This window comes from Periplaneta americana, chromosome 16, assembly GCF_040183065.1.
Source record: "Periplaneta americana isolate PAMFEO1 chromosome 16, P.americana_PAMFEO1_priV1, whole genome shotgun sequence".
Classification (NCBI taxonomy): domain Eukaryota; kingdom Metazoa; phylum Arthropoda; class Insecta; order Blattodea; family Blattidae; genus Periplaneta; species Periplaneta americana.
The window spans coordinates 158786114-158813599 of record NC_091132.1 but is presented as its reverse complement, the minus strand read 5'-3'; the positions used below and the strand labels follow the sequence as shown (position 1 = coordinate 158813599).

At 34.9% G+C, this 27486-nt stretch overlaps 2 protein-coding genes across 5 annotated transcripts in view; one reads left to right on the top strand and one right to left on the bottom strand.

Annotated features, from left to right (window-relative positions):
• Window positions 1–2961: 2961 nt before the first annotated feature.
• LOC138691579 (uncharacterized) lies at window positions 2962–22971 on the bottom strand. 4 transcript variants are annotated; one of them, XM_069813684.1, is made up of 8 exons: window positions 22864–22971; window positions 15990–16087; window positions 15523–15660; window positions 14332–14469; window positions 10249–10349; window positions 5871–5926; window positions 4710–4940; window positions 2962–3327 (listed from the first exon to the last, which is right to left on the bottom strand). In XM_069813684.1, the coding sequence occupies exons 2-8, from the start codon at window positions 16080–16082 to the stop codon at window positions 2999–3001; spliced, it is 1086 nt and encodes a 361-aa protein (XP_069669785.1). In that variant the 5' UTR covers window positions 16083–16087; window positions 22864–22971; the 3' UTR covers window positions 2962–2998. The 4 variants fall into 4 exon arrangements, with proteins under 4 accessions (XP_069669785.1, XP_069669786.1, XP_069669787.1 ...); XM_069813685.1 differs by having other exon boundaries at window positions 10249–10334; XM_069813686.1 differs by lacking the exon at window positions 15523–15660.
• LOC138691577 (zinc finger protein 678-like) overlaps window positions 22964–27486 on the top strand; it is a 33604-nt gene continuing 29081 nt past the window's right edge. Inside the window, exon 1 of the mRNA XM_069813679.1 lies at window positions 22964–23062. The gene's annotated coding sequence lies outside the window, so the exon portion shown is untranslated. The remainder of the gene's footprint in view (window positions 23063–27486) is intronic.

The window sequence follows — 27486 nt, the reverse complement described above, 5'->3', positions numbered from 1 at the left end:
TGCTAGTTATGTCATTTTTTTCGTTATGATCCGAATTTTTTGAATCTGACAACACTGATTGTGTAACAACAAGTATGTGGGAGAAAAAGCACAAAGAAGTCTCTGGTTTAAGAGCGCGAAAATTATCTATTAGAAATCACATATTTGAATACATATATAAGGCAAATAAATCATTACTTCTGTATGTTAAATTCAATTAATAATGAAGTGCTGACCTTTGTTAATAATTATAATGCATAGAAACCGTAATACGATTATTTCGTGCTTGATTACATTTATCACAGAGAAAGGTTGAGAGTTCGTGTGTCACGCTCAAATGGACATTTGTTTATATTTCATCAAAACCATTTCATTTTTTAATGTTTCATAAATGTAAAAGTGAGATACATCACATAACAGTCAACTTCTTATATGGACAACATATTGATTTATGTACAGATTCTACAAGAAAAACACGTGACACACGAACAAAAATGTTATGTTTGTCTCTCACTAAAGTTTATCCTAAAATCCAGTTACAATTTTTGTTATTGGAATTCTTAACGCCCAAACATAATTCGTAGTGGAATTTCAAATACCTATTGTTGATTTAGATAATTGTGTGTGTGCACACGGATCTGTGCGTTTTTTTTTTTTCAAAGTACATCTACTGTAGGTTAAACACTCTTGAAAATGTGTTCCATAACTGTTGTAAGGGGGAAAGGAACTGGCCATGCTACCCATTATCTCCTGGCCTAGTTGCCTCATAAGTGGTGCCTTCTTGGTATCACTTGTGAGGTTCCGTTTTTGGACAGTTGACTAAATAACAATTGTTGTAAAAATATAGTATGTAGGCCTAAAATTAGCATAAAACATTTAATTTATGTCTATTAATTCCTTGAGTTAAAAACTTACAAAAATTGGTTATTGTTAATTTATTTGATGCAAAAAAACAGGCTTATACAGTACATTTTTATGATAAAGTAGGCAGCCACCATATTAGGCCTATGTATAAATAAACTGGTGTAATTATTTGCACATTAGGTAAATGGTACTAAATTTCTGATATTAATTTGAAATATTTTTATTTAATAACATTAATTAACTTACCCTACGTATCATGCAGCAATTCTGAAAGTGAGCCCTTTTAAAATCTATATTATTTGTTCTATTGATATAAATATTTATTCATTTTGAACATTTTTAGATAGTATTTTCAAGAATTTAAGTTGGACTGATTACTTGGTTGAGTTTTTCTAAGGTTTTTCTTCAACCGTAAAGCGAATGTCAGGTAATCTATGGCGAATCCTAGGCCTCATCTCGCCAAGTACCATTTCCCTGTCACCAATCTCATTGACACTAAATAATCTACTCGTTGATAGAGTGTCGTTACATGACCAAGTAAAAAAAAAAAAAAAACATCAAATATACAAGTAAAGTTACAAAAGCTTGTGATGGCGAAGAATTTAAAGTGTCTGTGATGTCCAAGGAAGGGAAGTACTATATTGGTATATTCGTCACATGACATTGCACAGTAAATATCACCACATATGGTTGTAAACAACCGTGGATATCTTAAATTTAAAAGTGTACTTTAGTGTAACATAGTGTTGTTTTGTATAATAAGAAGTGTAGGCATAGTGTATAAGTCTTTCAGAAGAAGTGATGTATTATAGTGCATTTAAAACAATTAGTAACCAACATGACAGAAATGTTCGTGTGTCACAACATACTTGCAAAATTTAATTTCTTAATGGCACTAATTTTGTTTTTGAAGTTTGTGATATAGCAATTATATGTACTACACAAGTGTCTTAATTGTTTGGAAAACAACTGACTGTATTTATTTCATTTGTCATAATAATACGAACATTTTCCATTTTGGTGATACATAAAGTGGCAAGAAAATGTTCGTGTGTCACACTATACAAATTTAATATTTTTTACATTATTAATTATTCGTTTTCATTAAGAATTAGTGTTTATATTTAGGAATGCTTATCTTAAAAGATTAATGCCTTCTTCATGAACTACTAAGTATTTAATTAAATATCCTGTGAAGATCACAGTTAGGTACTTTAAAAATGTTACGTGTGTCACTATGGAATGATCCTTATGGTTTCATTATTGTCAACATATTTAAATGCTTGTGACTGCTGCCTTTCCCCATACACATGGTTTGTGAAACGTGGTAGATGATCACATAGCTGTTCTATGCAATCAATAACAGAACCTTCTTTCACCTCAATTTGGGGTTTTCTGTCACTTATTGTCCACTGATTCCAGTCACATTAATGAAATAGCCTTTTCGTCTGTTATATCCATTTCACTTATTAGTGGGCACTTCTCACAGCCTGAATGCATACATTCACTTCTACTCTGATTCCATTCCACTTCGGCTATAAACTTGAGAAATTCCTTCTCAATAGGACCATGCTTCTTCTGGAAGTCTTTGAGAAGAAATTTCATGTTTTCATGTATTATTCTGGTATAAACACTGTGGAGACTGACATTTTGTAGAGGAACATGAGCAGAACGTAGTTTTGCAAATTTACGAAAACTCTACACACATATTATCACGTCGACCTGGCTGGCGAGTTGGTATAGCGCTGGTCTTCTATGCCCAAGGTTGCGGGTTCGATCCCGGGCCAGGTCGATGGCATTTAAGTGTGCTTAAATGCGACAGGCTCATGTCAGTAGATTTACTGCATGTAAAAGAACTCCTGCGGGACAGAATTCCGACACATCCGGTGACGCTGATATAACCTCTGCAGTTCCGAGTGTAGTTAAATAAAACAGAACATTTTAACATATTATCACAGTCCTCTAGAAATTGTACATGTGTTTCTTTCACTAATGCGGACTTCTTGTCTTTCGTCATTAATATGGACTCTTCTGAAACCTTCTCTCCCAGAGGCTTGTTATGATATCGTATCATCCTCATAGAACTGGAGAATTGCTGTGTGAACGTCGGTTAGATCCTTTGTTTTTCATTATTAAGCCTTCCTTTCGTACTAAATTAGCAGCGAGTTCTTTTCCTTTGGTTGGAGAGTTGTGTAGTGCTTCTTTGACTCGTTTTCTGCATTTTGCCATTTTCCATAATGCTGTCTGTTTTTAAATCTCTGTTAGGCGTTGCAGTGTCTGAAAGTCTCAGTTTCTCTCTCAGTCTCTGAGCTCGTTTATACTCTCTATTTTTTGCTTTAAGTAATTCTCTTCCATGTTTAGTTTTTCTGATCGCATTTCTTTTCTTTCTATTTCTGACTTTCTCTTTTTCTTTCCATTCTTCATATCGGCCCTGCTCCTTTATACGTTGCCTAAATTCACGTTGTCTTTGTGCTGATGATTTTGCTATAACAGAAACAAATCGTTTTCAACACACTAATACAGACTTAAACTTAACAGCTACTACACGCATATACACCTTCACCAAAGTCTCACTTATTACTAGGGACCGGATTTTTATGTAATTACATATTATATTCCTTTGAACCTAACCGTATATAAATAACAAATCTTTGCGAATCTTGTAATTACCATTAATATATTAAAATTTGATACTACATATTTTTACATATTTACCCCACATTACATATTATGGTTTGGTATTATATAAATCTACATATTTCGGGGTTTTATTCATTTTTACTTCTTTAAAAGGAAAAAGAAAACTTCTGCTTGGGAAGTTTACAATTTGAAATACACAGATTTAAAAATCCTACTTACCTACCCGAGAAAGGATATATTTCGGGACGAAATATAACATATTATTTCCAGGAAGTAAAAGAGGCACTCACCCCATACCGCTCACTGTAAATATAAGTGAACAAAAGGCAACCTTTCTCATACAACTACTTTGTATTGTAAAAATCAAGAAGGGAATATTCTCATACGCATAGGCGGACGACATAGTAGTAGGGTCTAGAGAACTTACAAAGTTACAAGAAACAATAAACATCATGGTAAAATAGTGCAATATAAACAAATTTGATATAAATGTGAACAAGACAGAATTGGTGATACTCAGAAACGGCGGAAGAGCACCAGAAACAGTAGAAATCCTCATGAAGAACAGAAAAATAAAAATTGTACCAGACTACAAATATCTAGGCTTAACAATACAAACCAGCGCAGATATTGATATTAAATATTTTCATGACTTTACATATTTTGGTACAAATTCAGCTTATTTTTCTTACATAAATATGTACATATTTCACACCTTGATATTACATAAAAATCCGATCCCTACTTACTACTGACCAAACAGTAGTACAGTACGATTATTTATCCTGACAGTCGCTGGCAATGTGCACCTAGGTCAGGCCAAGGGATGTTCAGGCTAGTCTGTCGCCTGCAGTCAGAGCGGTCGCATGTCACTCATGCTGTATAGCGTTGTGTTTCCAGTACAGTTAAGCTGTACTGCATTCCTTTACCGACCGTTTGCCCTTATCTCAACTCCGGAACTCTCCCCACTAGTCCTATTACTTCCCCTCTTTCGCGTTGCTGAGCTGTCAGGACTAAATAATCGGCCTGTAACTGAGAGTATGAAGTCAGAAAAATACGCGCAGTTGCGATCTGACATTTTTGTCACACTACTTGTTCGCAGAAAAACTTATTTTAGAGAAAAATGATTAAGTACTTTTTCGTTTTCATTAAAATGTAAAATTTGAATTTGAGAAGAATTTTTAACTTATTCCATTGCTTATTATGCTGTTTAGAAAAATATTTACATTTGAGCATTCTGATGAGACTAGACTTGCAACGAGTATTCTCTCTCAATCTCTGAGCTCGTTTATGTTCTCTGTTTTTTGCTTTAAGTAGTTCTCTTCCAAGTTCAGTTTTTCTGAGCGCATTTCTTTTCTTCCTACTTCTGACTTTCTCTTTTTCTTTCCATTCTTCATATCGGCCCTGCTCCTTCATACGTTGCCTAAATTCACGTTGTCTTTGTGCTGATGATTTTGCTATAACAGAAACAAATCTTTTTTAAGACACTAATACAGACTTAAACTTAACAGCAACTACACGCATTGTACAAATGAATTAATTCTCCCGTGTGTACCGAGTGCATTCTTCTTTAGACTACCACTTTCACATCACAACTGAATGCCTTCTCCCGTGTGTTTGAGTGCATGCCTTTTTAGACTATGAGATGGGAAAAATTTCTTTCCACATATATCACAACTGAATGCCTTCTCTGTGTGCACTGTATGCATTTTTAGAATACGAGATTCAGAAAATTTCTTTCCACATATATCACAACTGAATGCCTTCTCCCCCCGTGTGTACAAGTGCATCCTTTTTTTAGTATACGAGATTCCGAAAATTTCTTTCCACCAGTGGCGTATACTGGTTAAAGGGTTTGGGCTACCGCTGACCCTATTATTACACAAAATATATCTAACAATTAGTTTAATTTTAATTACTATGGTAAAACTAATAATACAAAATTATTACATTATGTTATATTATAAACTTTTTCTTTTGTAATTTCCTTGGGCTACCGCCGGTAGCCCGCAAAATACGCCCCTGCTTTCCACACATATCACAACTAAATACTTTCTCCCCTGTGCACAAGAGCATGCCTTTTTAGATTACCCATACAAAATAACGCAAATGTCTTTACAGATATTATAATACAATCGAGTAACTTCTCACGTCTATACACGTGCATTATTTTTCAGATTACTCGATTCAGAAAATGCCTTTCCACATGTGTCACAACGGAATGGCTTCTCGCTCGTGTGTACGCGTGCATATCTTTTGAAATGATCCAACTTCAAACAATTCTTTTCACAAACATTGCAAATGAAGCGTATCTAAAAGCATTCCTTTTGAGCCTTGCCGACTCAAAAACCACATTCCACTAACATCACTCTTGCATGTATTCTCACCTGTCTCCACACGCTCATCTTTTGTAATATTGTCGCAGGAAGATGGGACTCCAACTCTGTGAAGAAAATATGCTCTTACTTCAAGCAATAATGACCACAGTAGAACAGATCAGCAATAACAAAACTACATCCAACACAAAGATATAGTTAGTAATTAGTAATTAATGCCGAAATAGTAATATGCGTTACAAGAGCGGTATGTTGACGTTTTCATGTTCGAGGAAAAGATTGAAAAAGCGAAATGTAGGTGAGCTCTTTTAATTTCCGAGAACATGAAAACAAACATACCGCACGTGTATTGTACATTATTTTGTGCGAAGATCGTTTATTACATACCTGAAAGAGGAATTTCTAATTAGTTGCAATGAAATCTCCATCTTGGTTTCTGTTCAATGACGGCAACTTTGGAAAACAAATATATCTATCTTCAACATTGTTCCTATAAAATGTTTTCTGTGTTTACTATACTGCAGCAGGCCGTGATATACGTCTGTCTTTTTTTTCCCCCAGTCTATGATGAGTCTGGTATCTTGATTTTTTCACGGCTTCTTTAATTTTACTTGCATTACAAATGCAGTAACTTTTGTGGTGTTGTAGAGTTTACTTAATTTTTGCAAATATTTAAAAACAATAGTTAACAGTGCAATTTAGGTGAAATTGCAGTGGTAAGTTTCCAATTTATAATTATTACTATATTGAACGTCTTTAAAAATAATATGTTAAAAGCCTAAAGCAGTAAAATGAATATGATGCTTAAGCGGTAAGAATAGGGAAATTGTTGTGTGTGTTACATTGGGAATACTGAATGTGGTATTTCACACTTACCGCGTATTGGTTATGCGCGGAAAGCAAGCAAATACACACGATCTCGCACAAAATATTTAGGAGTAATTGAAGGTAATTCTCATAAAGAGATTTTTAACTTGGTTATTTTACGATGCTTTATCAACAGCTATGGTTATCTAGTGTCTGAATGAGATGAAGGTGAAAACGCTAGGGGGATAAGTCCAGAGTCCAGCACCGAAAGTTACACAGCATTTTCGTCTTCATGGGTTGAGGGAAAGCCGGAAAAGACCTCAACCAGATAACTTATCCCAACCAGGATTTTAACCAAAGTGGTTTTTGGTGTGACAGATCGAAAATTGATGGGATTTTTTGTATTTGAGATATTGGACAAAAATGGGAGTATAACAGTACCGTACATCAGTTACTCATAGATTTAAAAAAGGCACATGATTCGGTTAAGGGAGAAGTACTATATAATATTTTTATTTAATTTATTATTCCATGAACCTAGTTTAATTAAAATGCGTCTCAGTGAAACATACAGGAGAGTTCGTATATGCCAATTTCTATATCACAATTTTTCAAATCACTGCAGCCTAAAGCAAGGAGATGCACTATTACCTTTACTTTTTAACTTTAGTCTGTAATATGTAATATAGTAAATTACAGGAAATCAAGCAGGGTTTGTAATTGAACGGGTTACATCACTTGTGAATGACGTGAATATGCTAGGAGAATTTGCACAAACTATTAGGGAAAATATGGGAATTTTACTTGAAGCAAGTAAACAGATGTAAATCCCGAAAAGACAAAATATATTATGTTTCGTGACCAGAATATATTACTAAAGAGAAATATAGAAATTAGAAATTTATCCTTTTACGAGATAGAAAAATTCAAATATCTTGAACGAACAGTAACAAATATAAATGACACTCGAGTGAAAATTAAACGTAAAATAAATATGGGAAATGCTGTTATTATCGATTGAGAAGCTTTGTCATCCAGTCTCCTTTCAAAAAACTGGAAGTTACAATTTATAAAACAGTTTTATAACCAGTTTTGTATGGTTGTGAAACTTGGACTCTCACTTCGAGATAGGAACAGAGGTTAAGTGGTGTTTAAAAAAGATGCTTAAGAAAGTATTTGGGGCTATGAGGGATGAAGTTACAAGGGAATGGAGAAAGTTACACAATGCAGAGCTGCACGTGTTGTATTCTTCACCTAACATAATTAGGAATATTAAATCCAGACTTTTGAAATGGGCAAGGCATGTAGCACATATGCTCGAACCCAGAAATGCTTAAGAGAGTGTTAGCTGTAGGGTCGGAGGGAAAAAGACATTTCAGGAAGCCGAGACGTAGAAGGGAGATAATATTAAAACGGATTTGAGGGAGGTGGAATATGACGGTAGGACTCGTTTAATCTTGCTGGGGATAGGGACCGATGACCGGCTTATGTGAGGGCGGCAATGAACCTCCAGTTTCACTGGAAGCCGTTTGTAAGTATGTAACTATAACTTACATGGAAGTACATTTTCTTTTGGATTAATAAGAGACCCTTTCCCGAAATATATTTCTGTAGTTTCGATGCCAGAAATTCAAGAGTGAGGGCCTGCATTGAGGGACAACTCACTTACCATCACTAACCAGTGTACAAATATGAGTACTTTTATGACATTACTTTTTGCTTGAGCTATGGATCACGACAAATTTTGCAATTTGACAGAACTACATTTTAGCAGACATATTTTTCGAAATATTAGATTCTTTGCAGCTGTATTTTTTTATGTATTTCTCCATGACAGTTTCTTCTTCATTGTCCAGTATGACAATACATGAGAAATAGTTTACAACTTCCACCTGCTCCAGCAACTGAATCATTATATAATGATGTAAACATAATAAAACCTTCAAGTTAAACATGGACAGATTACATTATTGCCATTCACTTTTAGGGTTTGGAGAGTGCAAATCGGAAAATGAGAACAAATCACTTACAAGGAAGTTAATATCCTTAAGGCGGCCGGGTAGCTCAGTTGGTAGAGCAGCTGGCTACAGATTGGAAAGTCCGGGGTTCGATCTCGGGTGGTGACAGGATTTTTTCTCGTTGTCAAACTTTCAGAACCGCCCTGACGTTGACTCAGCCTGCTATAAAATTGAGTACCTGGTCTTTCCGAGGGGTAAAAGGCGGTCAGAGCGTGGTGCCGACCACACCACCTCATTCTAATGCTGAGGTCATGGAAAGCATGGGGCTATACCTCCATGCCCCCCAAGTGCCTTCATGGCATGTTACAGGGATACCTTTACCTTTTAATATCCTTAAAAATTGCTGTATACGTGGACTTCTATATTTAGTTGGATGGATTTGTGGGTGAATAGATGGAAGGATGAAGACATAGACTATCACAGATACTTATAAACGGATGAATAGATGGACAGAAAAAAAGAAGAAGAGAGAAACATATAAAGAGAGACAGAGCCACAGAGATAGACAAAAAGAAATAGAGACATATAGACAGTTTTACAGGTCGAAATGACACTCAAGAATAATGAGTCCTTCATTTCAAAAATACTCATATTGAAATTCATTAATAGGGCTCGGAAGTTGATGAAATATCTGTCTTCTGAGAAATCACAAACAATGCAGGATGCAATACAAACTCGTTTCTCCGCAATACGAACTAATACAGTTTACTTCTATGTAGCATTTTTTTTTTTTTTTTGCATTTTCTGGTCTTTTGTCTATTGATCATTTTTTAGGAAATGTTTTACTTTTTTGTTGCATTTTCTTCTCTTTTCTGCTTAAGAACGGACATTTTTATGATAATGTCGTACTCTATATTCGAGAACATACTGCAGATTGTATCTTGAAAGAATTTTTCTTATGGTTACATCAGCCTTGACTCCTGTTCATGTGTGTTACATGCTTCCCCTCATTCAATGCAACAGAACAAATATTGCAGCCGCAGTGCCCGCAGTCAGTATATTTTGTGACACAAGAGAAGACGTAAAAATGTCGAAAAATGAAACAAAGCAGACAAAGTTTTTTGCGAGAGTTAGTGACTGAGTTTGTGGCAATGTATTTTTCACAGATCAATTGTATTTTTTTTTATTTTAGTAGGCTATTTTACGACGATTTATTAACATCTTAGGTTATTTAGCGTCTGAATGAGATGAAGGTGATAATGCCGGTGAAATGAGTCCGGGGTTCAGCACTAATAGTTACCCAGAATTTGCTCGTAATGGGTTGAGGGAAAACCACGGAAAAAACCTCAACCAGGTAGCTTGCCCCGACCGGGAATCGAACTCGAGCCACCTGGTTTCGCGGCCAGACGCGCTAACCTTTACTCCACAGGTGTGGATCTCACAGATCCAAGTATACTATTATTTTGTTTGTATATTACTATTAAAGTCGTTGTCTTTTTTTTTAATTTCAATGTCATATTTTTAGACATTTGAGGTCATTTTATAGGTCCTTTTTCTGTGAGTTTTAGGTTATGAACTTCCGAACCTTACTGATTACAAATTTTGATTCCCCGTCCTTATTATTTAAATAAAGCAGTGAACCAATAACAACACACTTCACTCACCCTTCAGTAAGGATTTCATCCTCTTCTGTTGTTGCTTCCTGTTTGACCTCCTCCTCCTCCGTTTTATTTAACTCACGTGTCTCCTCCTGCAAAAGGAAGCTCTACGGCAACAATCGTTCAAGAATCAATGCACGGCAGTTTATATGCTGTAGACTTGATTTCAAACCCTACTTAATCCAATGAAAGGTTCAAATACTCTCGGTAAAAAAAAAAGTAAACGAATTTAAAGAATACAAAGACAAAATAATATGGCATTTTGTAAGAAGCATCCCATATTAAGAAGTGCATAAACATTATGTTAATTCTAAGAGTAAATAAGATTGATACTTGAATGTTACTCTGAGATGGTGAAAGGTGAGTAGGATTCAGGGAAACGAAATTGACAATTGATCCAACTCTTACAGAAAAATTGGTAATGGAAATATTTTTGGTAAGAAAGTTTCGAACAATTTAAGATATTTTTGGATTTATAAAAAGCATGTAACTAAAATAAACAAAGGAAGGTTAGTAATAAAACAGAAAATGGATTTGACCAGGAAAGTATTCTGCTGAGTGTAAAGAAAAATTGAAGATATCTCATATATAGATAATCAGGGGGACTCTCCCACCTTCTATTGTGATCAATTACTTCATTTACGGCCTTTTAACTCGTAACATTTCCAGAGTCTAGTCTGATTTTATTCATCCCAATCCAGTCTGTTGGTATATTCCAGAAGTTTGGATTCAATAGCATGATTAAATGGTCCTCCCCATATAAGTCAGTGTGAGGCTGCAACGACAGAATGAAGGAAGATGACACCAGAAATCTGAAGATGTCTTTGTTAATTGTGACTTTGATGCGTGTACGCCACCAACTGGACCAAGAATTAGTCTACAGCAATCATATGGACTTGAGCTATCAAAGAAATTTAAAAAGAAAAATTACTCATCTTTCCCTTTTGCCTCACAGCGCCAAGTCTGCGTCAATCCATCTCCTCCATTCTTCTCTATCCCTCGCCATTCTTCTCAGTTCCCCAATTCCTTCCCTCTTTTCCTTGCCATTGTCTCAGTATTATCCATATACATCATACTTGGTCTTCCTTTCCCTTTTCTCCCTTCCGTCTTTGCCTCCATTACTTGCTTTGGTTTTTTTTCTTCTCTCATTTGCACCATGTGCCCATACCACTTAAGTTCTTTTCTTCTTAACTTCTCTTCTACTGATTTCTGTTTGAATTCCTTTCTAATTTTCTCATTTCGTACTCTATCCCTAATTGTTTTTCCAATTATTCAGTAGCATTTCATTTCAATTGCTGTTATATTACTTATTCTCTCATTTGTTGCTGGCCAACTTTCTCCTCCACACAGCAGGGTTGGCTCTATAACGGATTTGTATATCTGTAGTTTTTTTTTAGGCAGTATTTCTCTTTTTCCAAATATTAAGTTACTTAATTGATAATAAATGTTACAGGCTATCTTGGTTCGGTTTAATATTTCTTAATTTATTTTTCCATTTTGGTGTATAATAGTTCCAAGATATTCATATGTTTTCACTGTTCTAGTTATTTCCTGTTACAATTAATATGGATTGTACCTATTGTTTCTTCCATTCTACCTATCTGCATTACTTTGCTCTTTTTGGTATTTACCATCATTTTCTTATTTCTTAATATTTCTGCTATTCAACCACTGATTCTCGTAATTTTTGCTCCGCTTCTACTACTATTAATAATATGTAGTCTCTATACAGCAACACTTGGCTATATACAGGTCTCTAATTTCAATAAAAAACTCTCAACTTCGCTGTCCTTCTTTTGCTTATTTTAATTATTTCACCCATAAAAATAATACACAGCAATGGACTCAAACTAACCCCTTCCTTTACCTCTCTATTCATTTCAAATCTCTTTGAGAAAAACCCATCAATCCTCACTTGTCTCTTTACTGACTTCTAGGATGATTCCATAACCCTTACTAACTACTTATTCTTCTCTCTCTTCCTCAATATCTTCCATATTTCCAATTTTGGTACTATATAAAATGCCGATTGTAAGAAAAATTACAAGAAACCTAATTCACTTTATTTCCTACACCAGGCAAAAACATAAGTTTACTCACTACCAGCAGAGTAATTTTAATTGACCCCCCCCCATCCCTTAATTCTGGGCTGAACATTAAAGTAGAATTAGACTTGATAAAAATTATCAGTGGTGGTTAAAAAATTCAAACTGGATATAACATTTAGTGAACATTCTCTACCAGGAAAATTGGGTGGAGAAAATTCATGAAGGACTACAGGATGAAATAGACAGAATGAGAGCAACTATCATATCCTCTAGTCTCCTAATATAGCTGCCCGTTATTAACACAGTGAGAAGTACCGATCAATCAATTCGTAAAATGCATGCACCTCAACAATACTCTTTACGATGAGACAGTCAAATGGCACAGGTGTTTCATCAAATGTGGGTTCTGATTTCGTATCATAGCTCTTGTCCACACATTCACTCTTTATTTTAGTCATGTGCAGATCTGATACATTGGCTTACGGAAATCATAATTATGTAATATATCACATGTGGTTGTTGACGAAACACCAGTGATTAATTTTAGTACCTCTTCACGCTATTATCAAATCTTGATATCAATGAAAGTATGTATAGACTCTCCAGAATCAGTAGTGAAATAGTTTTCTACGAAACGCCTCCTCTAGTTCGATTTTATTGTTCCCAATCACGTCTATTGATTTACTGAAGGAGTTGGACGCGAAGACATGAGTCATTCTTTGTCCCCAAGTGACAGTCATTGTGAGGCTGCTCCTGTAGAGTCGGTGGAGGATGAACAACGAACTATGAAATAGGCTTTGTGATTTGTCATATTAGTGCATGGTTATAAGAAGCTGGTTTCAATTAATAGGCTCAAAATATGTGGAGTTTGGTTAATAAACTACGTTCAAAAGGGAAATTAAAATCGACAAAATTAAGTATATTTCGTAAAAGAGATGCACACAACAATTTGGCCACCTACTACAGGATTAACTGAGAGCGGCCCAATTATATTATATTAAAAGCAGATATGGTAAAATACAAACTATTAGAGAAAAAATGAGAATTTTACTTGAAACAAGTAAAGAGATAAGTATGGAAGTAAATCCCAAAAAGAAGAAGTATATGATTAATTGATTATGTCTTGTGACCAGAATGTAAATATAAAAATTGCAAATTTATCTGTTGAAAAGATGGAAAAATTCAAATATCTTGGAGCAACATCAACAAATATGAAGGATACTCGGGAGGAAATTATAAGCAGAATAAATATGGGAAATGCGTGTTATTATTCGGTTCAGAAGCTCTTATCATCCAGTCTGTTCCCAGAAAAGATGACAGAATTTATAAAATAATTATATTACAAGCTCTTCTGTATGGTTGTGAAACTTGGACTTTCACTCTGAGAGAAGAACAGAAGTTAAGGGTGTCGGAGAAAAGGTTCTTAGGAAAATATTTGGGGCTAAGAGGGATGAAGTTACAGGAGAATGGAGAAAGTTACATAATGCAGAACTGCATGCATTTTATTCTTCACCTGATATAATGAGGAACATTAAATCCAGACTTTTGTGATGGAAAGTGTATTTAGCACGTATAGGCGAATCCAGAAATGGATATAGAGTGTTAGTTCAGAGGCTAGAGGGAAAAAGATTTTTGTGGAGGCCGAGACGTAGGCCTAGATGGAAGGATAATATTGAAATGGATTTGAGGTAGGTGGGATAAGATGGTACAGATTGGATTAATCTTGCTCAGGATAGGGACCGATGGCAGACTTATGTGAGGGTGGCAATGAACTTCCGGGTTCCTTAAAAGCCACAAGATATGGTATAAATTATAGGCAGAAATGAAATTATCAAAATGTTTATGATTTAGTGAACGTTCAGCATTGTTGTCTCTACGACAAAATTGGAGTGGGAAAGATTCCAGAAAGATAAAGGATGAAGAAATGGACAGCATAAGAGAAAAAATCGTATCCCCTGGTCACCTGAATGTAGCAGTCATATTAGTCATTACGTAACACAGGGAAATCTACCGACCAAATTACTTTATAAACTGCACACACCTTGGCTTCACTTTTCAAGACGGGAAAGTCGACTGGCACAGGAGTTTCACCGAATATGATTTCGGTTTTTAGATCATAGGTGTGGTCCGTACATTCTGTCTTTATTCCAGTCACTTGCAGATCTAATATATTTCTTTCCTGTAACACACATAACATAATAATTATGACATAATTACATGGCCACCTGAATGTAGGGTTGCCATACTTACGACTATAGTCGTACGCATACGACTTTTTTCACTAATTGTACGAGGTACGAACTAACTCTTTGTCGTACGCAATTTTGTACGGCTATTTTAATGAAGATCCAAAATTATTTTGGAACTTACAATGTTAGTCTATAATTAAAATAAAATTGAAGGTTAATTCATCCGTTTTCTTTTTTAGACAAATTTTCTTCATTCAGTATGTCGTTGACTAATATAAAAAAAACATCCTTTAAAGGGATAGAAGATGCTTTTAAAATCAATATGGTGACTACGCTTGCCACGCAAGTCATAATTTGTCATCTTCGGCTTTAGGTTTCATTCTACTGCGCAGTTATTTATATCAGAGTGATATGAGCTCAGAGATCTGCTAACTTCCTTAGATATTTGGCAGTGGAAGTCTTTTATCATTTAAATAGTACTGCAGTAGCATTAAGAAGTCTAAAGCACCGATTATAGAGGTATTGGATATGAATCGACTGCAGGTGGATTAATTATCATCAGCTGAAGCACTGACTGATATTAAATATCTGCTGTCGAGCTGGCCAAAGACAAGTTTCTGCTGATTTTCAGTAGAATGAAAATGTTTCTGATCAAGCGTCATCATGCATGCTTTACGGAGTTGACAGTGTTGATGAAGAAATGGTGATTTGTTTGAATGTTAAATGTCATTTTCGATGTGAATAATAATAATTAGTAATCATTTGAACAAAAATTTGCTAGTATAATTATAAATAGGCCTATGAAACCCCCCTGTTAGTTCTATTTGAAATATGTTTGTACACATTATCTATAAAAAAAAAAAAATAGTAAGGTTAGGAATGTACGACAATAAATTTTTAGCTGAAGTACGACATTTTTCATATGTTGGTACGACGGTTGTGTTTCCTTTATCTGGCAACCCTGCCTGAATGTAGCAGTCATATCAGCCATTAGGTAACACAGGGAAAACTGCCGACCAAGTTACTTTATAAACTGCACACACCTCGGCTTCACTTTTCAAGACGGGAAAGTCGATTGGCACAGGAGTTTCATCAAATGTCATTTCGGTTTTTAGATCATAGGTGTAGTCTGTACATTCTGTCTTTATCCCAGTCACTTGCAGATCTAATATATTTACTTCCTGCAACACACAACATAATAATTATGCAATAATCATATGTACTTGATCATGAAAAACCAGCGACTATTTTCAATGTATCTTCACTTTATTATTAAGCCCTGATGTCAACAAACGCACGTTTACACACTCCAGAGTCAGTAGTAACATAATTTGTAGCCTACGAAAAGTCTCGTAACGCAGCATGTAAATGAATAGCTATATGATACATGGTTTTAAGTCGCGCCCAGTCATTCTAGGATGGTTTTTCCGCCGCAGGATAAGTTATATTGATATAAGCTACGTATTTTGAAAATAAGTAGTAACTAGTTATCGCTCTCAATATGGGATACCTCAGATAAAGGTTTCCACTCTTCCATTTCTGTGTTAACACTTCTTTCTGTTGCCTTGAAGTCAGTGTTAGGTTCCATCTTGATCACATACATCACGACTGAAAAAGACAATAGTAAGAATCTCAAATTGACATGCTATTTTGATATACAGCGAACTCCAGATATAGTGAACCTCTGCGGACTTGCATATTTCGTTCACTATATCCGAAGTGTCTCTCCCCTAACCTTAAATGACTGAAATGGATGGAATTGTGGACAAGAAAATAAAATATTTCATTGTTGTGGAATAGATTACACTGTATACTGTTACTCACAGTTGATTTACTTAAACTATGCTGTTGGCCCATGTCCGTTTGCGAAAAACCACGTTCAATGCCACTTATAATATTCGCCTTATCTTCCAAAGAAAACACTTTACGCTTCGACAATTTTATACAGTACATTCACTGTTGAAACACTACATCAGGTAGAAATGACAAACGCTGTTATGGTGTGACTGCGTACTCAGCCTTGGAATTTCTCGGGTCACTTAATGGGAACTGGGAGAAGGTTGATGGAGTTTGAAAGCCATCTAAATCTTACCTTCATTTATACTCTGGACATAATGACCGTCCCCTTTTCATAAAAGAAGACAATTTCATTTTCTGTTGTTTCGATGCTATCCGTCATAAGGAAATGTTTCTGAGAACAAAAGGCAACCCCTTGACGGTGGAGGATTAGAAATAACAGTAGAGTAAAGTGCCTGAGAACAGAATGTCAACTCTTCGATGGTGGAGTGAGGCAAGGTCGTCACGTGTTGCCTGGATTTACAGCACAGTCCATTCTCTAGGAATCACTGATCCTTCCTTTCTCCTTCGACTAAAGGAGTAAGAAACTTAGAATGTTGTTCTCAACACATTCTCTCAATTTTATACAAGAAGATCTGACTTCAAATAAGAATTTGTCAGGATACAAGGTTCACTATAACCGAAGCGAGGTTCACTATAAACGGAAACATTAATGTACTTTTTAATGTTTGTGGGTCGCAACCAATGATTTAGGATCACTATAGCCGAATGTTCACTATAACCGAGTTCACTATATCCAGAGTTGACTGTACTTACTAGTATGTGATACCTGCGTTAAACTGGTAGTAAAAGTGAAATTTTCATAACACAAAAATGGAAAAGTGAATAGAACAGGAGATAGCAAGAGATGAAACAAGTGAATTAGGCAGTGAAGCAGTGCAAGACATGACAGGGTTAAACCAGAGGGAAGCAACACAGAAGTCTCACTCATTAGAAAACTTAGAACTCGAGGGTGGATAACATCAGTGTGAAGATGGAGGAGTTGCTAAATGAGAATAATCGTCTAAGGAAGAAAGTAAGTGATTCTGAATACATTATGAGGAAAAGAAGCCTAATCATTTTTGGTGGAGAAGAAAGGGGTTGAAAGAAAGAAGAGGAAAGTTTCGAGACAGGATGTGAGCTGTGTAAAGTGGTTTTTAATTTTGAATTTGAAGAGCACATCGAGGAAACATATAGATTAGGAGGCAGAGTAAATAAGACCATTATAATAAGCAGGGAAAGGATTTATATGTAAATACATATTTACTTATAAAGCTAATATAATTTATATTTTGCATTATCTTTATGTTTCACAATGTGTAGTGTTGAAAAATCCTACTTTTATTTTCCATATTTTTCCATATTTTAGAGTTTAGTACATATTTTCGTTAATTTCCATATATTTTCCATATTTCATATAAAACAGTCCATATTATATTAGGTTTAACAATAAAACAAAACAAAATTCCATTAACTTTTAAAAATACATTTCAACAATAGAGATTTAAACACATGTTCAGTAATCCTTTTAACATCAGAGTTATTTGAAAATTAGCAGTCCTATCAACAATGGGAAAGTAAGTTACAAAACTGTATTAATTTAATTTAAAATTTTTAACAGACTTCAGTTGTGCAGCTCAACAGTTAAATGCCAGTCAGAGTACACATAGGTTCAGTTTTGTAAATCATACTATAAAGACGGTAAATATGCCAAAAGTACGTCATTCAGTCAATTTAAAATCAAAACTAACAAGTTACATTTCAGAATTTAAAGAAGATGGTTTATCAACTGACAATAAAATATTATTTTGTAATTTGTGTCAGTGTGCAGTATCATCTACACAAAAGTTCCTGGTGCAACAACACATTACAACTAGTAAACATCAGGCCAACAAACAACTAAATTCCAAGCAGAGACAATTGTTTTTAACACAACCAACAACATCGAATGTAAGATCTGAGTTTAACATCGACCTGTGCCGTTCTCTCATCTCTGCTGATATTCCTCTCTACAAACTAAAGAATAAGGTCTTCAGGGAATTCCTTGAAAAATATACTCAACATACAATCCCGGATGAGTCAACACTTAGGAAGACGTATGCTCCATCCATCTACGATGAGACAATACAGAAGATAAGAGATGAAATTAAAGATAGTTCAATTTGGGTTTCCATTGATGAGACTCCCGACAAAGAAGGTAGACTTGTTGGTAATGTAGTTATCGGTTTGTTAAGTGAACAATATTCTGAACGAATTCTTTTACATTGTGATGTTCTAGAAAAGTGCAATAACAAAACTATAGTTAAACTGTTCAACGAAGCTATGGGTATCCTGTACGATAATGTGTTATTCTTTATTAGCGATGCTGCCCCTTATATGGTCAAAGCTGGACAAGCATTATCTGTTGTATATCCTAAATTGACTCATTTTACTTGTGTGGCGCATGCATTTCATCGTGTGGCAGAAGTGGTCAGAGACAATTTCCCTAAAGTAGATTTGTTGATTTCATCAGTGAAAAAAGTATTTCTCAAAGCTCCCAGTAGAGTTAACGTGTTGAAAGAAATGTACCCTGAAATTCCATTGCCACCAAAGCCAATTTTAACTAGATGGGGTACATGGCTAGAAGCAGTTGAATATTATGCCGAACATATAGACTCTATTAACAATGTTCTCCTTGCATTGGACTCTGAAGATGCAGTCTCAATTGATACTGCGAAAACAGTTACCTGTGACATAAGTGTGAAAAATGACTTAGCTCACATTCAGCATACATTTTCATGCATCATAAAAACGCTCAAAAGTCTCCAAAATAGGCACCTTTCACTATCTGAAAGTTTTGAAATTATAAATAGTACTGTGGAACAACTGAATCGTGGTAGAGGTAAAGTTGCAGATGCAGTAAGAGCTAAGGTGGACACTGTACTTTCAAAAAACCCTGGATATGAAGAACTACAAAAGGTTGTTGCTGTGATGAGTGGTGAATCAACAGTGAAGATTAACTTGGACTTATCCCCAGCAGACATTGTGAAATTGAATTATGTACCAGTTACTTCTTGTGACGTCGAACGCTCTTTTAGTCAGTATAAATCTATCCTCAGAGACAATAGAAGAAGATTCACTTTTCAGCACTTGAAAGAAATGTTTGTAACCTATTGTTATGGTAACAGACAATAAAAATTGTGTTTTGTTGAAACTACATTGGAAGATAAGGTACGTCCATTATATTTTTTGTTTAGTTTGATTAAAATGTACCAATATTTAACGTACATAGTCATTTTTTTATAATTTTAAGTCCATATTTAATTCCATATTTTGGTAAAAATCCATATTTAATTCCATATTTTGGTAAAAATAACTACATATATATTTACATATTTCATATATTTTTAGTCCATATAAATCCGTTCCCTGATAATAAGGTTTAGGAATACAAGAATCAGGGAAGACACTTTCAATAATTGAAAATGGCTCAGTGGTTAAAAATTGCGCGTAGAAAAAGAATTGTCATTTCAAGTGAGTAGTACAAGAAAACTACTGCTTCCTTTTATGAAAGCAGCTAGAGCGAAAGGACATTTCGCGAAACTGTATGACAATAAGTTGAAAGTAAATGGAAAATTCTACGTTGTGGAGTACTGCTTTGAAAATGACGATCATCCAGGATTCGCAATACAGGTATAAACGAAAATAGGGAAGAATGCAGCAGACAGACCAGGGCGATGAGTATGAAGAAGAAGACAGTGGCACAGAAGAAAGAAATATACATCTTGATTACACATCTTTTAACACTATATCACTTCGGAGAACGTATTATGTGTCTTTCACCTGTTAAATTTTATATTACCTTGTTAACATGTTTCGGCCTGCTATTGGCCATCATCAGAACTGGTTGCTGCTGGTCTAAGGCGCCTTTTGTTTTATTTCCTGTGGGGGTGTGTTTGTGTTGGGTAATGTGAAGTCAAAGAGTGTGTGTGTTCTGAAATTGAATTGTGTGTTCAGAATTTCATTTGGATGTGTTTTTGTGTGTCTGTATATTTCGTATTGTTCTGGTGTGTTTAGTTTCTGACTTTTTGGTTGGATGTGTAGAATTTCCATGTCTGTGTTGATGTCTTTTTATGTGTGGTTAGCATTTGCGATGTGTTCTGCATATGTGGAAGCGTTTAAATTTTGTTATGGCTGTGATGTTTCTTTGTAACGTGTTTGAAATGATCTGCCTGTCTGTCCTATGTAGAAGTTGTTGCAGGTGTTACATTTGAGTTTGTATACGCCTGTGTGGTTGTATTTGTTTGTTTGTGTTGTTTGTGTGTCGAAATGTTTTTTTTAGAGTATTATTTGTTCTGTGTGCAATGTTGTAATTTAATTTCTTGAATGCGGTTGTGTGTGTTTTTGTTTTCATATGTTAGTGTGATCTATTTTATGTGTTCTTGTGTTTGTGTTGTATTTTTATGTTTATTGTTATTATGTTTTGTCTTTCGTATTATGTTGGGGTTGTATCCGTTTTCTTGTGCTATGTATTTGATTGTGTTTAGCTCTTATTTGTAATCATGTTGGTTCATTGGTATGTTGAGTAGTCTGTGTATCATTTTTCGGAATGCAGCCTGTTTGTGCTGTGTTGGTTATATAAATTTTAACACGTGAAAGACACATAATACGTTTTCCGAAGAAAGAAATAGTTAAGCATTCAATAGGAGAAGACATAAATTTAATCCGTGAAAAGGCAGAAGAAAGGATGGAAATAATAATGACATCTTCTGGACCTAGACAAAAAATTGTTTCAGATCATATTATGGAAACGGGAGAAGAAGCTGGACTGAGCAGAATTCCACTCAGGGTTATTGAATGAGGAAATGAAAACAAGCCTGTAATCAGAAACGAGATTCGTTGTATGCCGCGTATGAAGTTGTGGACATCAGCAATAAGACTGGCCCAAGCGAAGAAGAATAACAAGAGCGACATAAGGAACATGGGTGCTTTAAAAGAGAAGCGTGTAGATAAGAAGAGGATACACGTTACAAGAGGGATTAAGGCAGGTAAGAAGAACTTGTTGAATGGAAAACAAGATTCGACAAGTGTAAGTGAAATAGAAAGTGCAGAAAGTGTGAGTGCATTTGTAGAAGAAGTAGTGATGGGAAAAATTAGGAACAATGTTGAAGAGAATATCAATAACAATAAAGACAGAAATATGGTACAAGTGAACTGTGCTGAAAGGATTGAACCAGAGTCATGGAAAGTGAGAATGGATGAAATGAGGTAAGTGAGGGATGAGTGTGAAGGCATAGGAAATAAGATTAATGTTTCGAAACCTAGTAAATGGAAATAGTAATGAGTTAAGTGAAATAGTGTTAATATAGTAAAGAGCAAATGGGAATAGTGTTAATTTAGTACATAAAAAAGGGAGAATAGTGTCAATACAGTAAAGAGTAAAGGAGAATAGCGTTAATATAGTAAGTAGTTAAGGGGAATAGTGTTAATATAGTAAGAGCAAATAGGAATAGTGTTCATATAGTAAAGAGCAAAAGGAACAGTGTCACTATAATATATAAAAAGGATGAGTGTTAATATAGTAAAGAGCAAAGGAGAATAGTGTTAATATAGTAAAGAGCAAAGGAGAATACTGTTAATATAGTAAAGAGCAAAGGAGAATAGTGTTAATATAGTAAAGAATTAAGAGGATTAGTGTTAATATAGCAAAGAGCAAAAGGGAATAGTGTTAATATAGTAAAACGTAAAGGAGAATAGTGTTAAAATAGTAAAGAATTAAGAGGATTAGTGTTAATATAGCAAAGAGCAAAAGGGAATAGTGTTAATATAGTACATAAAAAAGGAGAATAGTGTTAATATAGTAAAGAGTAAAGGGGAATATTGTGAATATAATGTGTTGTGTTTGAATTATGTAGTCAACTAAGCTGATAGATGACAACAAAAGTGGTGTTTGATCTGATGAGTAGAGAAAGTCATCAGTTTAACAATAGGAACAGAGGAGAGATAAGTAGCTGATGAGGAGAAAAAGTAATGAAATGGCAAATAATGTAATGATAAGTTACGAGTCTCCTAAATACATAAATATGAAGGTACACCATGACGTTATAGATGCTGTTTGACTAATAAATATCATATCATACTAGTATGTGAAATAATTCCACAACTCCGTAATACAGAAAAAAAAAACGAGCACAGATGAAAATGTTGATGATTCTGGTGTACAAACAAATCGGAGAATTGAAGACTGAAGCTGTCAGAAAGACTAAACCGCCCGCATATGTTATAGGTAGGCCTACTCGCAATGCAACCATAATGCAAAACAATAGCACAGCGTAACACAAAAGTTTCAAATGTAAATACGACTTCCCATTGCCCAATTGTTATATACGACAGCAAAAAATGAAATATCGCCACTATGAGCAGACGTAGGCTTACAACACATGGACTGGAATGCATGCGGAAAGTGTGTGGATGCTGTTTACTCCAAGAGTTCTATCTTGGTTTTGGGCCAAATACCGTTTGTGAAGAGCTGATCATGTCACTTACGCTTAATGTAACAAAATACTTACCTTTGTGCACAGATATAGTGGATTGATACACCTGTTTCAACTGTCAATACGAAGCAATTAATACGAAGTACGTAATTTGGATAAGATTGTTTTACAGCATGTTCACGATGAAGTGATCACTGATGCCGTGATACCAGTTTACGTAAAAAGAACCGTGACACCAAGTCGTTGCGTGACAGAGAAGACTGCTCAGTGGGAGGTATATTGTTACGTTTTACTTAATGGCATACTCAACTTGGAGGTGTTAATCTTCATTGAAATGTAATTAACTATATTATTCCTGTATAGATAGAAACCGACACGATTGACAGAGCCGGCAATACATGAAAACGAAATGATACCAATGTGGGGAATGTTACTACAGTGTGTGGTATTGTGTGACAGGTTTGGTTAGGTTTGATTAGGTGTGTATTATGTGACAGGTTAGGTTAGGTTTGATTAGGTGTGTAGTATTATGAGAAAGGTTAGGTTAGGTGTGTATATTACTATGTTGGCAACATTAAAACCCACTGTCTTCGTTCACCCACGACGATTTTCGTATATAAGTAAGGTACGTATTTAGGGCGGGTCGGGTGAGCTTACACTTCTTCCAGTGATCACGTCAATTTCTATTACTCATTACTTTAAATCCAAGGAATTTTCAAGGTATTTTATGTTTATTTATTAGTGGCTGTGGCATAAGAAAGATTTACCTGATTTTGTAAAGTAGACAGGTTGCTCTACCCATCCATAACAGAAAAATGTGGCTTTTCTACAGCATGCGACACAAACTTCCAACTTGGGTTGGGTTAGGTTTCAGTAGCTTCGATAATAGTTGTTACCGGTACGTTATATTTGTGTGTGTGTGTGTGTGTGTGTGTGTGTGTGTGTGTGTGTGTGTGTGTGCGCGCGCGCGCGTGCGTGCGTGTGTTTTTTTTTTCAGGTTTGTGATATGCTTGGTATTTTACTTATTTTGGTAGAGATGTTTTGTGTTGGTGATATTCTATTTCAAATAAGGGCGGATATGTTCGTTTTGAAAATGGGATATCCTAAAATTTTGTTGATATCCCATTGTCAAGAGCAGACGGGTTCTTTTTTAAAATGTATCATGAGTTGTGTTGATGTCCTATTGTCAACAAGAGCTATTTTTTGCAATGGGATATCGTGAAATTGTATGTAATTTTTCCTTCTTTTTTTTTTTTTTTTTTTTTGTAGTGTCATTTAGGCTACTTGTATTGTTTTTATGTCGGCCATGATGTGACCGCATACTTCGTTAAACTTTACGAAAATTAAGCGATATCCTATATAGTAAAAGAATAGTGTACATTATGATACCAGCTTATGAAACAGCATGATGACGTCACAGTGACATTACAAGATGGCGATATCACCAGCAAAATATAGTAGGGGTTTTGTGTGGGTACATTGTCAGAGAATATTATAACTATTCAACAATAAATTTACAAATCTTGATATGGTAAAGGTACTCACTGCTTTATTTATTTACATATTTATTTATTTATTGTTGTATTTTGTAGGTAGATATATTGTAGGAATATTATCGAAATAGTGATTTTCATTATTACAACACTCGTTTTAAGGAAACTTTTAATAATCCAGCACATCGATTGACAAGTTTCACGAACACGTATATGGGCAATGGCTTAAAAATATATAATGGTTTGCCTCATGAAATTAAAAATACGAATGATTTAAGATATTTTAAAACACACATCAAAAGAATTTTAACAAACCTCTGTCCCTACAATTTAGATGAAATACGTGTGAGTTTACATTGGTCCTTCTTTATTACATTTTTATCTATTTTAATTATTGTTTTCTGTTTTAATTATTTTATCTCTCTCTTTTTGACAAGTCCTATGTTTTAACTGTCTTATGGACAAATAAAAATGAAATAAAATAAATTATAGTACACAAGTATCAAAGTTTGCCTTGGCTCTTCTCGTGATAACCATTTTTAGGCCTACATAATATATCTCTACACTTTTTAAGAATGTAATAGTAAATGAATAGAAATTGATAGTTCTAACTTTCTTTATTCTATCATGTAATTTTTCATGTCATGTAATGATTAACATCAAATGAACAGTATATATGTCTTGCTACAATCTACTGTATTTTTGCAACAATTAAAAAAAAATTGTTTTTATGTCTTCTCCCTTTTTTCAATAATTTCTTGAATGTGTATTGAGAAAGGTTTCTTTGCCTGTTATATGCTGGTAATGTGCTCTCAATTATATTAGTGTGCACTCTTGTTTGCTGATTTCTGAATACAATTTTATGGTTTACGGTAAGATGCTGGTTTTCACGATTTAATGATGGCATACCATGGCGAAAACGTTCATCTGTTATTGCCACCTATGTCTCAATATATTTAACTTTACCTGTTTGAGTTTTTTTTCCGGGGGTTTCTCTTAACCCAATAGGAGCAAATGGTGGGCAACTATCGGTGCTGGACCCAGGGACGTCGCTAGGGGGGTGCGAAAAGGTGCCCAAGCACCTCATAAAAAATCGGAGCACCCCTTTCCGCACCCCAAAGCGCAATTTATTAAAAAAAATATACTAGGCATAAGTTATTTTGAAGAACAAGAACAAACAAACAATTTCTTGGATATGAAAAAACTACGTCCCTTAGTGTATCATTATGGATGTGATGAACAATAATAATAATAATAATAATAATAATAATAATAATAATAATACATAGTAATATTAATAAACTTCGCACTGATATGCCTGAAAATTTAAGAAGTGTTATAATTGACCTTGTAGAAAACAATATCAGAGTCGAAACAGGTCCAAACAAAACTGACTGTATAAATGTTCTGAAAGCTTTACCACAGGGATCTCATCTTTCTCCCATGCTATTTAACATAGCCATTAATGATATGTTGCAAGAACTTTCAGAACCAGAAATCATTGAAGAATATGGTTTCTCTTTAAAACCAGAAAATAGTAAGCTATCAGTTGTAGCTTCTTTTGCGGATGTTATAGTGATTACTAGAAAGTATGAAGAATCTGGTACAGAACTTATCAATCTCAGTATTAGTAATTTAGCTTCCCTTGGTCTGCAAATAAATCCAGCTAAGTGTAACATTATCAGTATTGGTAATGGTCAAATGGAAGAGGGAAACCTACTATTACCAAATGGACAAAATATCAATTTTTTAAAAAAATGGTGACGTTATTAAGTATCTTGGTGTTACATTTTCAAATGAGATAGTTCTTCATAGAACTAATCTTATTAAAAAACTAGAAAGTGATCTAAATAGCTTATCAACTTCCATACTTTTGAAACCAGATCAAAAACTTCACATTCTTAATCAATTTATATGACCAGGATTTACTTATCATTTACATTTTCCATTGAGCATGATTCCAGTTTCTTTTCTTGAAGATGTCGATAAATTAATTCGGTCAGCTATTATAGAAATGTTAAATCTACCACATGATTGTCCGAATAATATGCCTTATGCTCCTCGAAATGTTAGGGGATTGAACTTGGTGAAAATGGAATGGGAGGCTAATATTCAGCAATTTAATATTGCTAAGACATTACTCCAGGTTGATGTTAAATGTTATATTTTATTTAACGACGCTCGCAACAGCAGAGGTTATATCAGCCTCGCCGGATGTGCCAGAATTTTGTCCCGCAGGAGTTCTTTTACATGCCAGTAAATCTACTGACATGAGCCTGTCGCATTTAAGCACACTTAAATGCCATCGACCTGGCCTGGGATCGAACCCGCAACCTTGGGCATAGAAGGCCAGCGCTATACCAACTAGCCAACCAGGTCGACCTCCAGGTTGATGATGAACATCTTCATATTAGTAAAAATTTAGTGTCCGAGATTGAAGAATCTTTACGAAATTTAGCAATCCAATATAATAACAATTCTGTTCCACAAACTGGACGTCAAATTAGAAAACATTTACAAAAGGAAGCCTATAATGCTTGGGCTAGTCTTCAGCATAAAGGAAAAGGAGTATCAGTTTCCCAAGATGAATCGAAAGTAAATTCTTGGATGAGTAACAGAAAATGATTATCGTCATCGGAATGGACACTGCCATTAAAATGTCATGCAATACTGCAGCAGTAAGATCAGTACCAGGGTGCACAACGACTTCACGACAGTGTAGAACTCCAGAATGTGAGGAGACTGAGACTCTTGATCATGCGCTAGGATTATGTCCTAAAGGAGATTTATTGCGCAATATACGTCATCATAGTGTTCGCTGTTATATTGCCTCACATTTAAGGAAAAATAAAAATCTTGAAGTACATAAAGAAGTACATTGTATATCCGAGGATGGCAGTAACAGACAAGTGGATATAGTTGCTCTTAATAGACAAAAGAATAAGGCAGTAATATTGGACCCAACTGTACGGTTCGAAAAGGATGTATCTCAAGCGTTAGCAGTTGATCAAGGAAAACAAGTCATTTACAGCCCATGTGTTCCTCACTTGAGTGAGAGATATACAGTGGGTGATCAAATTATTAGAGACACTTGGTAAAAGTAGGAATTTCATCTTCAAATTCACATAAAACACAAGTAATTTGGATTTTCTCAACTGGAAAAGCTTTATTACTCTAAATAGTGTTTATAAACAATATTAATACA